Source organism: Lipomyces tetrasporus (genome assembly GCF_029532465.1).
Source record: "Lipomyces tetrasporus strain NRRL Y-64009 chromosome Unknown POJ06scaffold_11, whole genome shotgun sequence".
In the NCBI taxonomy this organism is placed as follows: Eukaryota; Fungi; Ascomycota; class Lipomycetes; order Lipomycetales; family Lipomycetaceae; genus Lipomyces; species Lipomyces tetrasporus.
Window position 1 is genome coordinate 1,006,883 of NW_026611606.1, and position 13,329 is coordinate 1,020,211.

Consider the following 13,329-nt stretch of genomic DNA (forward strand, 5'->3'; position numbering starts at 1 on the left):
ACACTTAAAGCGCAGGATCATCTCAAAAACGCGTACATATCAGCACGACCACGTGACGAAGGTGATGACACCGACGGTCGCGGCTTCACACGACCCTAACCCGATAAAATCAAAGAATGCAGAATTTTGCTTAGAAAAATCCGGAGATCCTGGCTGCAACAAGAGAAGCTACAAAATATGAGCGCGCCAGAGGAATCAACGGTGCCTGCAACCGAGCAGGTACTCGAACACGTTGCCGAGTCTACTGGGGCTGCTGTCGAAATAGAACCGGTTGACGCCAGCAAAGAGACGTCCGCGGACGAACGTGTCGAGGACCAGTCAGAACCTGCAGTAGGCAATACCGAAGCTGCCGGCAAATCTGCCGAAGCTCCAGAGTCGAATGATGACAAGAAAGACAAGCATGTGAAGAAACGCAACATAGTGTCTGATGCATCTGTCCTCCCTCCTAGCTCGGACACGGCGGCGATCCTCAAGCAGGTCGAGTTCTACTTCTCCGACCAGAACCTGCCAAAAGACAAGTTCCTCTGGACCACCGCGTCTGCGAATGACGGCTGGGTCCCGATCAGTACGATCGCGTCCTTCGCACGCATGCGTCGCTTCCAACCACTCGACGCCATCGTCGACGCGCTCAGCCAGAGCAAAGAACTGCTGGAAGTCTCCGAGGACAGGGAAAAAGTCAGGCGAAAGATTCCGCTGCAGCCGCCCGCGCCGGAAGAAAAGGCGACGGCGTTTATGAGTTCTGTGTATGTGAAGGGTTTCGGCGAGGAGACCCCGACAAGTCAGTTTGATCTCGAGACGTTTTTTGAGGGGTTCGGATTCGAAGTGCTACAGGTCCGGTTACGTCGCGATGCGGAGAAGAAGTTTAAAGGTAGTGTCTTTGTCGAGTTTGCCAGCGTTGATGAGGCAGAGAAATTCATTGAGCTCGATCCTAAGCCAAAGTGGAACGATGCTGAACTCGAGATCATGAGCAAGAAGGCATATGTCGACATGAAGGCCACGGAGGGAAAAACTGGGCCGGGAAAGGACAAGCGTTCGTTCGACGCCTTCCGACAATTGAACAGCAGGAAGCGTAAGGCTGAGACAGAAGACGATGAAGTCAAACCTGAGAGAAAATCCGTTCGCGGTGGTCGTCGTGGCCGCGGCAAGCGTGGCCGCGGTCGTCGATGAATTTTGTGAACCAAAAGTTTGTGTATTTACATGCAGTGTATAAAGATTTATGTAATGTTACAGAATATTTATCGTACCCACACAACTAATACTGTCCACCCCGTCCACCGCGTTGTAAGTGCCCTCCACCGCGACCGACATTTCCGCCGCCCCGATTCCGGTTATAACCGCCGCGTTGTCCGCCACTAGTATACTGACGATTGTAGCCGCCCCGTTGCGGCTGGTTAGATTTCCGCTGTTCCTCGCGCTGCTGCTGATTCTTCTCCCGGGCGATGTCGAGGACTTCGTCTGGTACCCGCAGATATTTTATCTGATTCGTTAGCCTTTCCGATCAGCGAAAATCAAACATGCACTCACGTTATTTCCCCTCACGTAGCATTCCGGTAGTCTGAAAAATCGTGTACCATCCTAGCTCGTTAGCATAACCGCTATGAATTCCTCATATGAAATTGACATCCTAATAAATACTTACAGCATTCGTCTGCACGACCTCCTTGAGCGTCAAATTCATCCACGCATCACAGTTAACTAGATGTCCGTTCAAAGTCTCCCCGGACTTGAGCTCGACTAGCATCGGGTGGCCTTGTGATGTATTGAGGAGAGTTAGCGGGAGCTGTGAAATGTTAGCCTGTTCCTACGGGCGCCCGTGGGACTCGCTGAGTCTAGGGAGTCCATGAGTGCGTACCATTTTATTCTTGTTAAACCAGAGAACAACGTCTGCTTATGTATAAATTAAAAAGCCGAAGCGGAGAGTGTTCCTATTGAACTGCGGGTGCCGATCGTGCGCGACTGTATCCGTGGCGGTGGTGGTGGTGGTGGTGGTGTTTCGTCGAATATTACCGCGATCTGGTGGTTAGCAAGCTGTTCTTTCGACGGCTCAAAGTTTCGTGATGGCACTCGCAGTCTGTCCGCAAACCGAAAGTGTCAAAATGCCAGCGAGCACAACTGAACCAACCTCGGGCACAATATTTACTAACTTAATTTACGGATGTCATTCACACTGCAGTGTGGAATTGAAATCAATATAAATATATACAATTTATTCATCACACTCATATATACACAATTCTCAGAATCCCGCATGCTGCAACTCGCAACTATGAATATCCACACAACTAAATTAAGGAACGTAACTCCATAACCAGTAATAAAAACACAAGAACACCGACGTGCTATGCACGTAAAATAATAACTATCACTAAGCGATTACCCCAAATTGGAAAACCAAGCATAACAATCGAAGAATGTCGATTATTCTCGCGACTGTTTCATTAGAGGATGCGACTCGGCCGAACCGTAGTCTGAGTCGAAGGAGAGTTTCTCATCTGCGACTGAATTGGTATCCGTATCGCGCTGGAGGCTGCGGCGCTGTTCGATGAATTCGGCGAGTTCCTTCGCGCTGATAGCGCTGTCCGTCACGATCACGGTTTGGTATCCGTGCGCCGGAGCGAGACAGTAGTTGGCGTAGAAGTCAGCAATGCCGATGGCTATTAGAACGACGACAGAGCCGGAGAGAATGCCAATCAGGAGCGGGAATGCGATCGTAAAGAAAGAGTTTGCAATGCTGTTCATCATGCTGGTGGCACTCTCGTTGCGGCCGCCTCTATGGTGACGGTGGTGGTGGTACTTGTGCTTGTGCTTATGCTTACTATGCGAATCTTTGCATCCACTCTTGAGTTTCTTCTCATCCGTCTCCGTTGTTCTGTGCTTATTGTCTGCGTCGGACGTCTTCGAGTTTAAGATCTTGCCGGCTGAGTCAGATATAGCAGATTTGGCCGAACGTGCAGCGTCCATCAAGCGGCACCAGTACTGGTTGCCACTCGCGCAAGCAGCCTCTTCAGCAGTCAAATCAACGGGAAAAGATTCGATGTCGACGTACAAAACACTGCTATCAGTGGAGTCGACATGCACGATCTTGCCGCCCTTGCTAACCTCGACGTTGGCTTTTAGAACGTCTTGCTTCAAAATCCGCCCGCCGTCGACCGCGCTTACCACCATCGCGATGGTCACGCGTTTGGCGCCCTCGGCGAGTGGTGCCACGCCGAGTGCGATGTCACCCACGACATCGTCCAGCGCGACCGAGCGTGCAATTTCGTCGCGAACGGAATAAGAAGAAATCTGGCCGGTGCTAATGGGATCCAAGCGGACAGGTGCGTTTGCGGATGTAAACTCGTTTTCAGCTATACCTATATCATACTCATATATCTATCTTGGTTAGCCTGCAGTTAAATATATCCCCTGAGCGCCTGCGTGTCACACGTAGACCGGTTCTGTGAAGAGTTATTCCCAGTCATATGGCAATCCGGGCTAGTAGCGGATGGTCGGTCCACGCTACCTTCAAAATTGGCACTATTTCGCGCTCAAGAGAGCAGCAAACCCAGAAATACACACGCAGGAAACAGTATCGAAACTACTTACCAAAGAGGTAGTTTTCTGGACACTAAGTTCGCCGTCGGAACTAGTCACATCGTCGAGCCTGTTCCATGTTAGTACCGGATCACACGTAACCACCCCGAGCGGACATCAAAAAAACAAGCACACCTCTCGACACGGACACGGAACAGATCACCTGCATCCGACGCCGTGTTAGACAAATGCACAACCTGTGTGAATGAAATGGTCAGCCAAAACCAGCAACGACAGATCAATATTTGGACACCGACTGTTTGAGCAGCTGCCAGCGAGAGCAGCTGAAATATGCACACTATTTTGAGCAGAAGGCGCGTCATTGGGTATTTCTTCTGTCAATATAAAGAATATAATGTCGCGACAGCTAGGAGTGACGAACGAAGTGGAGCAGCAGTGCAGGCGGGCGGAGGAAGAAATAAGGCTGCCTTCGGAACTATCGGCGCGGCTCCCAGAACGTTCACACTATCCCCTAACATACGACCCAGGCGACCCAGTAGTAGTCACCGGTGACTCACAGACGTCCAGGTCAGTTTAAATACTCAACTTTCTTGCGTCGAATTTCTGGCCCGATAAGTTTCGCGTGATCGTGACAAAATTTGGCCCTAACCCCAGGCTGATAAATGCTGGTATTTGTCACATGACGTCAGCACCGTCGACGTCTGACCCGGAATCACAGCATCAGTCGCTGGTACTACTGCCACAGTTATCTTAAATGTGCTAGCACGAGATCAACAAATTTGTAATTCCGAGAAATGCCGCGAGCTGTCAAAGGTAAGACTATGTTTATGTTAAATTATAGCGCATTGACATATCTGTAATACTAGGAGTCCTTGTCGAGTGGTTAGTTGCGATTGCCCATCTACATTTCCTCAGACTGACTCAGCAGTGATCCATCGATCAAGGCGCTCATCCTCAGTATAGACTCCAAAAGCCACAACATCGTGCTCGCAGTATGTCTATTTCATGGTTATCGCTATTCATGAGCTAATTACTGACGAGTAAGGATCTCGATGACGAGCACCTTCTTATAGATGTGCCCATGCTCGAACACGTAAAGCGCCAACTCGATTCCCAGTTAGCCGAAAACACATTCAAACCTGCTGAGCTCGACGACATACAGCGAAAGTAGATAGATTTGTTTCATGTATCGTACCTAGTGTGGCGTTTGTAAATACACGGTTTAGGATGGTTCTATCAGTTGACTCACGAATTGCTATGTTGACCCTTGCTTGATGGTCGGCCGATATCCATATCCTTCTCCAACAGTAGGAGTGCGACGGCCTCTGCGACTATATATGGCACTATGTCGCTTCAAATCCTGCAGCGAACCGCGTTGCTTGTCCATGCTGCGGTAGTCGCTTGTGACTTGATCGTCTACACTCTGTACTAATTTTCATGGATCTCGAATGCATAATCTTTTTACCGATATTATGGCAATTGATGTAGTCGTAATTCGGTCCGATCTGCCGATGCATCACAGCTACACTCCTTCCACGCATCTCATTTACAATATAAAGCTTTAGCGGCCACATTCACATAGACTTTCAGCGTGCAAGTTTTCAGCATTATCCTCCCACTCTTCATCCATGTGCATTGACGCTCACTGTTGTCAGATCATTTTGCGGCGACATCGTGTGATGGGTGCCTGTACATTGGAAGAGAATCGATTTAACAATCATATTGTTTATCATAATCACAAGAAAACCATAGCCAGCTAGAACAAAACCAAATTAAAACTCCGTAAATCCGCCCTGCCCAGTACTAAAACCCTCCAGCATAACTTTAGTGTTCCAACCTTACCAATATCAGTAACTTACAACATAACCCAATAGACTAAACTAACTACTTGGAGCAGGCGGCGATGTGAAAATACCTAGCCAGCTCCCACGTTTTGAAGATTTGGTGACTGACGGGTTCTCACTTGCTAAAGGCTGTGAGTTGAATACTCGTCGAGGAGAGTCGGGTATAGGACCGTTGCCCTCAAGCTTCGGTGACGTTATGCCTTCCGATAACATGAGCGGTAGAAGTGATTTCTGACCACCAGATGAGACACGACGTTGACTCCCTACTGATGGCGAGCTCAACGGGCGGCCTGTAAAACTTGGTGACGTAGACCCAATTGATCGTGGCGACAATGTACCCATAGGAGACAAGTATCCTCGACTAGGATCATCAACGGAAGGGGAATTAGCGTCGAAGTTGATACCAATACCAATAACGTTCTTCTGGCCGCGTTTGACGGCTAGCGTTCGTGTAGGAGAGCGAGTAACTTGTTTTGGTCCTAGCGCTGTCCGAGACCGTCGTTTGCTGTCTTTGTTTGGTGACGCGTGCTCGAGAATGTGTTCCAGCGCCTTGTTATCGAGTAGCTTCTCGACTATGCGTTCGATGTACGTTGCCATTGCAATGTTGGATTCGCGAAGTTCTTGATTCTCCTTTTCAAAATCTATGAATTGTCAGCAGATGATATGTTGTGAAGCTCCAGGTTACATGCCTTGCGAGTAGGCCTTGATTGGCGAAGATGCCAGGATCTCCTCAGCTAGCGTCGAGGCAGCTTTGAGGTCTCTCATATCGAGATTGTCCTTGCTCTCTGGAACTTCGTCTGTTGCAACCGACTCACTTGACTCTGACCGCACTTTCTCCCATACTAACGACTCTAATTCTGTAATCTCGTTGAGTAGGTTTCCGTTCTGTATTCGCGCATCGACGAGATCTTGCTGAAGTTTTCGGACCTCTTCCTCGTATGTTTTCTCAGACGCAACGACTTTGAGGTTTATCTCGGCAAGATCTATCCGGAGACTTTCAATTTCCTTTTCATATCGGACCTTATCTATAGTACCTGGATCTACGGTAGTAGTAGACATGCTAGACTCGTAGTTCATAGAAGCGCCCGGTAAAGGTATATCTATGCTCTTGGACACTAATTGTCTCTCCTGATCCGACAAGTTCTGCTGAAGTTCCACGACACTTCGTCGCTGTAAATAAATTAGACCTATATTTCCAAGATATAGTAAGAGAGTAAAGCATACCTCAAGCTCCAGTTCTTCAATCAAGCTGCCGTTCTCAAGCCGCAATATCTGAGCCACCCTTTTCACCTCCTCCAGCTCAACGTCACGGCTGTGTATCTCCGCCTCCTGAACGTCATGTAACCGCTCTAGTTCTTCGGCCTTTGCATTAAGTCGAGCCAATTCGTTTTCGTACTTTTCAATCTGCGAGTAAGACTCGGCTAGTGCCGTCCGCAAGTCTCCATCAGGTTTCTCATCATCCAAGGTCGCCTCGCCCGACGACATGCTTTCTGAGTCTCAACAGATGCGTAGGGTCGTCCCTCTGCATCCACGCCTACCAAATACGCTGATATCTATTTTATCCTGTCAAAGGTGGAAAGATTTGCGGCGGATGAGGCTGTGTTGTTTTGCGTCAACTTACAACAAGCGGCAGCGCGAACAGATTGCGCGATGCAGCCGTGCGGCTCGTCGAACATAAACCCTAGCCCGCTCGTGTGGACAGCTGAACAATCGGTCACTCCAGCGAGGGAAGCGAAGCCACTTGCTTTATAACACTCTGACGACTGAGACGGCTACAACAGTACAACTACGTAGCAGTACATACGTTGGCAGAGTTATCCGTGCTTGCATTTTCCCGACTATGAACGGTGCTCAGCGAAGCAGCAAGGACAGCGACGTCGAACTCATTTGAATACTTGGTTCACTGCACTGTTATCGTCTATCAACGTGGTATTCGGACTATCACAGTGACTAAAGCAGATTGCCTAGCAGGAAGCACGCAGAATTAATTGAGACGTTGGCGATCCATTGATTAGACAGACGTCCACAATCGATCTGAGCATTTATCTATAGTTTTAGCGTGCAGAGGGAGTACGTCTGGAACTGTCTATTTGCCCGGAAAGGCGCGAGATCTAGACAGACTCTTCGGCTGGTTCGAAAGTTCGCAGCAATATATAGGAAAAGGGTGATTCAGACTACTCTCCATCGTCAGCGAGCGACACAGTCGCGACGAATATGCACTGCTGTTGAATTGGGTACAGTCGAAGTTCGTGACACGGTGATACATTATGTGCGTGTAGTGAAACTATTATGAACGGGCTAGGGGTATTGTTCAGGACGCTGTAGTAGAACTATTATGAACGGGCTAGGAGTATTGTGCAGGACGGTGTAGTACCTAAGCATTTAACGCCTCAATCATCGTGGGATTGCCTATTCAGTCTCGAATGCCTGAAAGATGATCCCTGAACAGCAATCTGGAGGCACGAAATGTCCCGTCTCATTAGCTCTACAAACAACATATTGCTGAATATGACTCACTATGACACCCTTGGGCCGTCATAGAATGCCTCACAGCCTCCCTCAACCGTCGGATACTGCCGTTTTCCGCTTGGCAACCGAATTCATGGTTCAGCGTACCTGGATCAGGGGCCATTAAACTTTAGAGATCGGCCCTTTGTCCATTCCCAACTCACCCCGTGCTCGCTTAACGAAGCTTTTCGCGGTCAGCTCATCTTCGTCAATGCACGCTCAACCAGATTCATTGGCAGTAACTGCCGTTACCTTGTTACGATCTACAGAGCATATAACTTGAAGCACTCTGAGACACACGAGAAAATGCTATAAAGCTCTCTTCTGGGGACAGTGCTTGTCTTCCTGAACGACAAGAAGTGCGCCACGCCTTGCTTGTTACTTAACGTTAATCGACTGAGTCTCCAGGTTCCTCAAACAGTTATTGAGAAGCCATGACCAAAAGTTGCCTAGATCTCGAGATCTGACAGAGCGTAATCGCGATCGGATGGTGTGATTCTTGGCCCGGGAGGAGTGACGGACGCGGGAAACGTTTATGGCTGCGGCTTGCTCAACAAGTGGGGTCAGAAGCGCGACGACATCCTTAACTGAATGACGTTGTGAGTAGAACCGTTTTGCGAGCCCCAAACCCAGCAAGCGAATATGGCCAGAAATAGAATCATTCATCTCCGGTGCTTGCACCTGTAGACCTTGCCAAGCACAAGGTTCTTGGTTGCTAATATCCCTTGATGAGTAAGAATAACCGTTTCTATTTATTCTTGTTGGGGTCAAGTCTTAGGTTGACGTAATAATGACCACAATCACAGCGCGCGCGATGAAAAGATGCTCTTACGGCTTAAGAGCGTTCTCTAACGCAGGGGACATCGTAGTTTTGCCGTACACAGTAATCGCACCGGAATGATATGTTGCTCTTTGGCACCAGGGCTATGTATACCATCTACTTTCTTTAAAACTGCTTTGAATAAATACGACTCATATATTATTTGTTACTCGAGCTAGCACAATATTGCGTGTTATTTCGTATATTGTTGTGTCCTTTTGTACTTCAAGCCTGGTACAATTTCTGGCTCCTTATAACACTTGCATTTACGCACGTGTCTGTTTGTCCACCGTTCGTGTTCCTAATCTCTAGAGTTGAGTTTAAGGTCAGCCGCGGTTTTTACCGTCTTCTTTCTCTCGCTTGCAGGTGTAGAAGCATTCCGTAACGGTGCATCGCGAGAGCGCAACGTGGACACCGTCCCAGAGTATAATGCTCCTGTCACGCCCTGCGACTCAGAATTAAAACAGGCGGGCCCTTCGTCACCTCCATACGCATAAGTGCACTCTCCTCCCCAATAGACCCACCATATATCGCCGGGCTCGCAGATGAACCACACCGAGTCCGCCGCAGGGAATGTGCAGCATACATCTTCAGGAATGGCGTAGCATGCAAGATCTAAAGGGACTTCGCATAAATTGTCCGCGTAGTAGAAAATATCATAAGCGTTGGCCACTGCAATTGCGCATCAGGTCAGGATGAAGTAGACTGCGGTCTTCATCGTAGGACTATAAGACGACCTTAGTATATTTGTTTTCTTGAATCAAGCTATTATCGCAAGTTTACCGGGACTCGATATATTCCAAGGTTAGCCGAATAGATTCCTACTGCTGTCTTTGCTATTGAAGCAATTGTTCCCAACCACTTGAGTCCGACCGCGCGTTTATATAGTTGAGCTAGCGACAGAGCGATCAGAGAGCAAATAGCACGGTCTGGTGACCTGGACGTTTGGATTCATCAATGTCGATCTTTCCGAATAAGACGGTCATCAAAAGTACTGTCATCGAAACTCAAACTTATCCACATCCTTGGACATTTTACTGACCAGTTTAATAGAACCAATCAGCCCCTATCTGTGACAATGATGACTCTCGTCTTATGTATTCAATGCACAACGCATATCCGCCGAAGAAGACACCTGACGTCAGTAAATCAACCGTGGCTACCGTCTACGGCCGAAGCGACAAATGTTGAATGAGAAATATGATCAATATATGAAACACTTCTGCATATGTAGTTCCAAGCTAGCCTAATGCACGTGGTGCACCAAATGTACCAATATGGGCCACGTTTCCGCCAACAAACGGTATCGGAACGTCGACAGGCAACTACCGTTACCGTAGCTATAAGATGTGGCGACAATCATGGAGAGCATAGAATGGACAATAAACCTAGTTTAGTCAGCGTCGACTCACGCAATACCCATTCGTCCAGCGGGGCGGGCACTTGATTAGATTTCTAATGATCGCGACGGCAGTGGTACTGGTTCGCCGTCGGAAATTGCCTCACCCTAAAGTGCACTTTGGTTGTCGCTTTCACTTCCTTTGTTCTAGGCCCGCGTATTACATCTCAAAGATATAAGCAAGGAAAGTCTTATCCTGAGGGCTAGACTTAAATTAAGCACCTGTATAGTGCGAAGTAGCGACTGTTTCATTAATGAGCGGATATCCCAAGCCAAATCAACACCCTGACCTGTACATTGCCTTGTCACGCATCATTCAACATCGAGACCCTTACCCCTACTCCCCTTCTCCTTCCTCATATTCTCTCTTGCGTTTTTCACTCTCCTTCTTTCCATCTTTTCCCACATTCGCCCTGAATAAACTGTCCAAAGTTCGCTGCCCCTTCTGCTGCTTCACATCCTGCACCTTCTGTTCCTTTAGCACTGGCGGTAGGCCTTCTACTCTGCGTTTCGCATCCTCCAACAATTCAATTTCCCGCTGTCGCTGTCCCATCACTGTACCAATTGACCATTTTTCGCTCGTAGCACTTTTGTGTGCGAGCTTGTACTTGGACCCGGTCAAATGCGTGGAATACGTATTCGCATCTTCTTTTCGTACATGCTGCAAATCTCAAGTCAGCCAAGTCACTTTATCTCCAGATGAAACAGAGGAACGCCAAGTAAGAAGACGTACCTGATGCCCCACAATCAGCCAATGATACTCCGTTCCCACCGGAGCCCCACTTCCCTGTGGCGCATTTCTTGCCCGCCTCTTCGTCGTTTGATAGTCAATCTTCCATAGGTCTGGCTCGATTTTCGTCTCGTTCCACAAGCCCTGATCATAGTTCCATGTATGTGAGCCGCCGATCGCCATACCTGCATAGTATTGCCCTTTGAACGTTTTGATCTCGTCATAGCCGCCCGCAAAATGGTGTTTCGTGGGTGGGCTGGCAGGGACTTCTTCTTCGTCGAGGATGGCCGGGTCCATAGATTCGATACTTGCTTGCGACGCTTCGTCTTTGATGGAAGGCTCGGTTAGGACAGATTCTGAGACCGTGGGAGAAGGAAGTTCATTAGCGGCAGGACTTTTGTGCCGGGACTTGGTGGACGCATGTTGTTCTGGTGTGATTGACTCAGCCTGCTTGGCACGTTTGGTGGGTGACATAGTCGGTGCTGCTCTAATTTAAGATGGGAGCCGTATTGATAGTATGGATATGGTGATGCAGCTTGCAACATGCTCTTGATCAAGTAACAAGGTTGGCCGGGCATGAGCAGGTATGACGCAATGCCCTTGGGTATTTGCGGGCTGCGGCGCCGATGCGGGTTAGGGTAGATTCGGGTGAACTGCCATATGCCTACTACGCCAAAGAAACGGAGCTGCCATATACGATTTCACACATACTTCTGGACTTTGATCTAGTCCTTAAGGTTCCTGTTATCTAATTGATGTGCGGGCCACATCCCTCTGAATGTAAGCTAGACCTCGCGACTTGCAACGATATTATTCAAATGAGCCGCACTGTATGAGGCCAGTCTTACTCCGGGCGATTAGTGAGAATGACAATTTATTTTCGAAGGATAAGTTACAAGTAGTTAACTTAATGTAAGTAATCTTTGAATATTTACATTTGTGTGCCTCGCAAATCGCGGCAGTCTATTTGAGTGACACCGGGGGTACGATACTAAACTTTTGTAATGCGACGTGGGGCCATTCCTTGTTAACTTCTATGTTTCTATTCGTTCTGTACGAAATTTTGTACTGAGAGGATTCTAAATAAAAGAGCCATGAGGTTGCTACACTGCGCTATCCATGGTGTGTGTCAGAAGCCCTTTCTCGAGAACTCAAACTTATGCGCTGGCAAGGTTGCGACTCCACGGCCACAATCTCTTTCAAATCAGTCGTCTCATGCCCAATGGCCTAACCTGCTTCACACCGGTCCCACCAACCTCAAACAGATGTGCCTCCTGGCCGTGTGATGCTTCGCTGAACGCAAAGCGGCGAAACTCACAATTTTGGTATGCTGTGCCTGTCATTGTCGTCAGTAAATGGTAATACAGAAGGAATTTGTCAGAATTGTATCTCTCTTCGGGTCGTATGATGTCCAGTCCTCTGTAAGGTAGTGAAGGAAAGCGCCGTGCGTCACTAGAACGATATGTGACTCAGATCGTTGCCAAAGCCACGATCGTAGCGCTGCCGCACGCTCCTTCACGGCTTGCAGTCGTGGCACATATATCCCTTTCTAACTTTTGAGACTAATGCGTTTTTCAAATGCCCAGAACGTATGAGCTGTGGAAAAAGTGCCGAAGAGCTTTGAAGACAAAAGATAGACACGCACCTTTGAATTCCAGCCGTCTTCTAGCAGAGTAGTATCGACTTTGACCGAGTCAAAGTCAAGCAGTTCATTTGTGGTCAAGTTAGGGAGCTCTTCTTCGAGGACACTCCGCTCTTGTCCGACGTCACAGGCCAAGGCACTTATCTCCTGCGCCTGAGGTACTAACACGAAGGCGACATTCGATTTTTTAAGCACTGACGCAAATGCATACGAGGCTGTTTGTATCGTGCGCCTTAGCGGAGAAGCTAATACCAGTGAGATATCATCGTGATAGGGGAACCTATCCCTGAGTTGGAAGCATTGCTCCTTTCCTTTATCAGTGAGCAGTGCGTCACGGATGTGGTGAGAATCCTATTCAGTTAGATTAGGACACACACCTGCGCAAGTATTCGATAACGGATCATCATACATTGACATTGTGTTCGCCTTCTGCATGGCGGACAAGATACACGATCGGCGGCATGGCGTCGGTATTAATTATGCAAAGTGCAAAGAACAAATCCTTTGAAGATGGTACGCAGGACAGGACATCGAAAGCCTGACATTTGCGCTGAGTAGATTTCCTGATATATATATAACTTATGGCTATCGGAATAACTACTCCGAAAATTAAGGTTTCGCGATGATCGTCGAAGACCCATCTCCGACTGTTCTGAACTCAAACTAAGTTAATATGCCACACAATTGTCACTTAACGGAATTCGAATTCATCTCTGCCCACTCCGACACTACTGAATTGCCGACACATGCCGACTGGCACAGAGGCCGGTCCGAGGTGACCGATGTCTGCTGACAGCGGCACTGCATGATTGTATGATAGCAGTCCTTACCCGGCCAAGATTCTTCACTGGA

At 48.3% G+C, this 13,329-nt stretch overlaps 8 protein-coding genes across 8 annotated transcripts; 2 read left to right on the forward strand and 6 right to left on the reverse strand.

Moving 5' to 3' along the window:
- Positions 1–157: 157 nt before the first annotated feature.
- POJ06DRAFT_261964 (uncharacterized protein) lies at positions 158–1,236 on the forward strand. The gene has a single exon (XM_056188687.1). It carries the CDS (start codon positions 178–180, stop codon positions 1,165–1,167), a length of 990 nt encoding a protein of 329 aa, XP_056041088.1. The 5' UTR covers positions 158–177; the 3' UTR covers positions 1,168–1,236.
- Positions 1,237–2,150, reverse strand: POJ06DRAFT_261967 (uncharacterized protein). The gene is made up of 4 exons (XM_056188688.1): positions 1,853–2,150; positions 1,640–1,780; positions 1,525–1,575; positions 1,237–1,477 (listed from the first exon to the last, which is right to left on the reverse strand). Exons 1-4 carry the CDS (start codon positions 1,853–1,855, stop codon positions 1,253–1,255), a joined length of 420 nt encoding a protein of 139 aa, XP_056041089.1. The 5' UTR covers positions 1,856–2,150; the 3' UTR covers positions 1,237–1,252.
- Positions 2,151–2,363: 213 nt separating this feature from the next.
- On the reverse strand, positions 2,364–4,386 carry POJ06DRAFT_36142 (uncharacterized protein). The gene is made up of 4 exons (XM_056190934.1): positions 3,831–4,386; positions 3,709–3,770; positions 3,586–3,643; positions 2,364–3,372 (listed from the first exon to the last, which is right to left on the reverse strand). The coding sequence occupies exons 1-4, from the start codon at positions 3,894–3,896 to the stop codon at positions 2,419–2,421; spliced, it is 1,140 nt and encodes a 379-aa protein (XP_056041090.1). The 5' UTR covers positions 3,897–4,386; the 3' UTR covers positions 2,364–2,418.
- Positions 4,329–4,705, forward strand: POJ06DRAFT_271289 (TFIIH subunit TTDA/Tfb5; the record flags this gene model as incomplete). The annotated part of the gene is made up of 4 exons (XM_056189495.1): positions 4,329–4,347; positions 4,401–4,416; positions 4,463–4,526; positions 4,580–4,705. 4 exons carry the CDS (start codon positions 4,329–4,331, stop codon positions 4,703–4,705), a joined length of 225 nt encoding a protein of 74 aa, XP_056041091.1.
- Positions 4,706–5,024: 319 nt separating this feature from the next.
- POJ06DRAFT_36156 (uncharacterized protein) lies at positions 5,025–7,014 on the reverse strand. Its single transcript, XM_056190935.1, has 3 exons — positions 6,603–7,014; positions 6,068–6,548; positions 5,025–6,019 (listed from the first exon to the last, which is right to left on the reverse strand). The coding sequence occupies exons 1-3, from the start codon at positions 6,861–6,863 to the stop codon at positions 5,415–5,417; spliced, it is 1,347 nt and encodes a 448-aa protein (XP_056041092.1). The 5' UTR covers positions 6,864–7,014; the 3' UTR covers positions 5,025–5,414.
- A 1,993-nt stretch (positions 7,015–9,007) lies between these two features.
- Positions 9,008–9,707, reverse strand: POJ06DRAFT_283594 (uncharacterized protein; the record flags this gene model as incomplete). The annotated part of the gene is made up of 2 exons (XM_056190114.1): positions 9,008–9,378; positions 9,644–9,707. 2 exons carry the CDS (start codon positions 9,705–9,707, stop codon positions 9,008–9,010), a joined length of 435 nt encoding a protein of 144 aa, XP_056041093.1.
- A 590-nt stretch (positions 9,708–10,297) lies between these two features.
- On the reverse strand, positions 10,298–11,399 carry POJ06DRAFT_36334 (uncharacterized protein). The gene is made up of 2 exons (XM_056190936.1): positions 10,839–11,399; positions 10,298–10,766 (listed from the first exon to the last, which is right to left on the reverse strand). Exons 1-2 carry the CDS (start codon positions 11,307–11,309, stop codon positions 10,443–10,445), a joined length of 795 nt encoding a protein of 264 aa, XP_056041094.1. The 5' UTR covers positions 11,310–11,399; the 3' UTR covers positions 10,298–10,442.
- Positions 11,400–11,989: 590 nt separating this feature from the next.
- On the reverse strand, positions 11,990–13,072 carry POJ06DRAFT_36344 (histidine phosphatase superfamily). Its single transcript, XM_056190937.1, has 3 exons — positions 12,887–13,072; positions 12,481–12,828; positions 11,990–12,171 (listed from the first exon to the last, which is right to left on the reverse strand). Exons 1-3 carry the CDS (start codon positions 12,938–12,940, stop codon positions 12,073–12,075), a joined length of 501 nt encoding a protein of 166 aa, XP_056041095.1. The 5' UTR covers positions 12,941–13,072; the 3' UTR covers positions 11,990–12,072.
- Between the last annotated feature and the right edge of the window lie 257 nt (positions 13,073–13,329).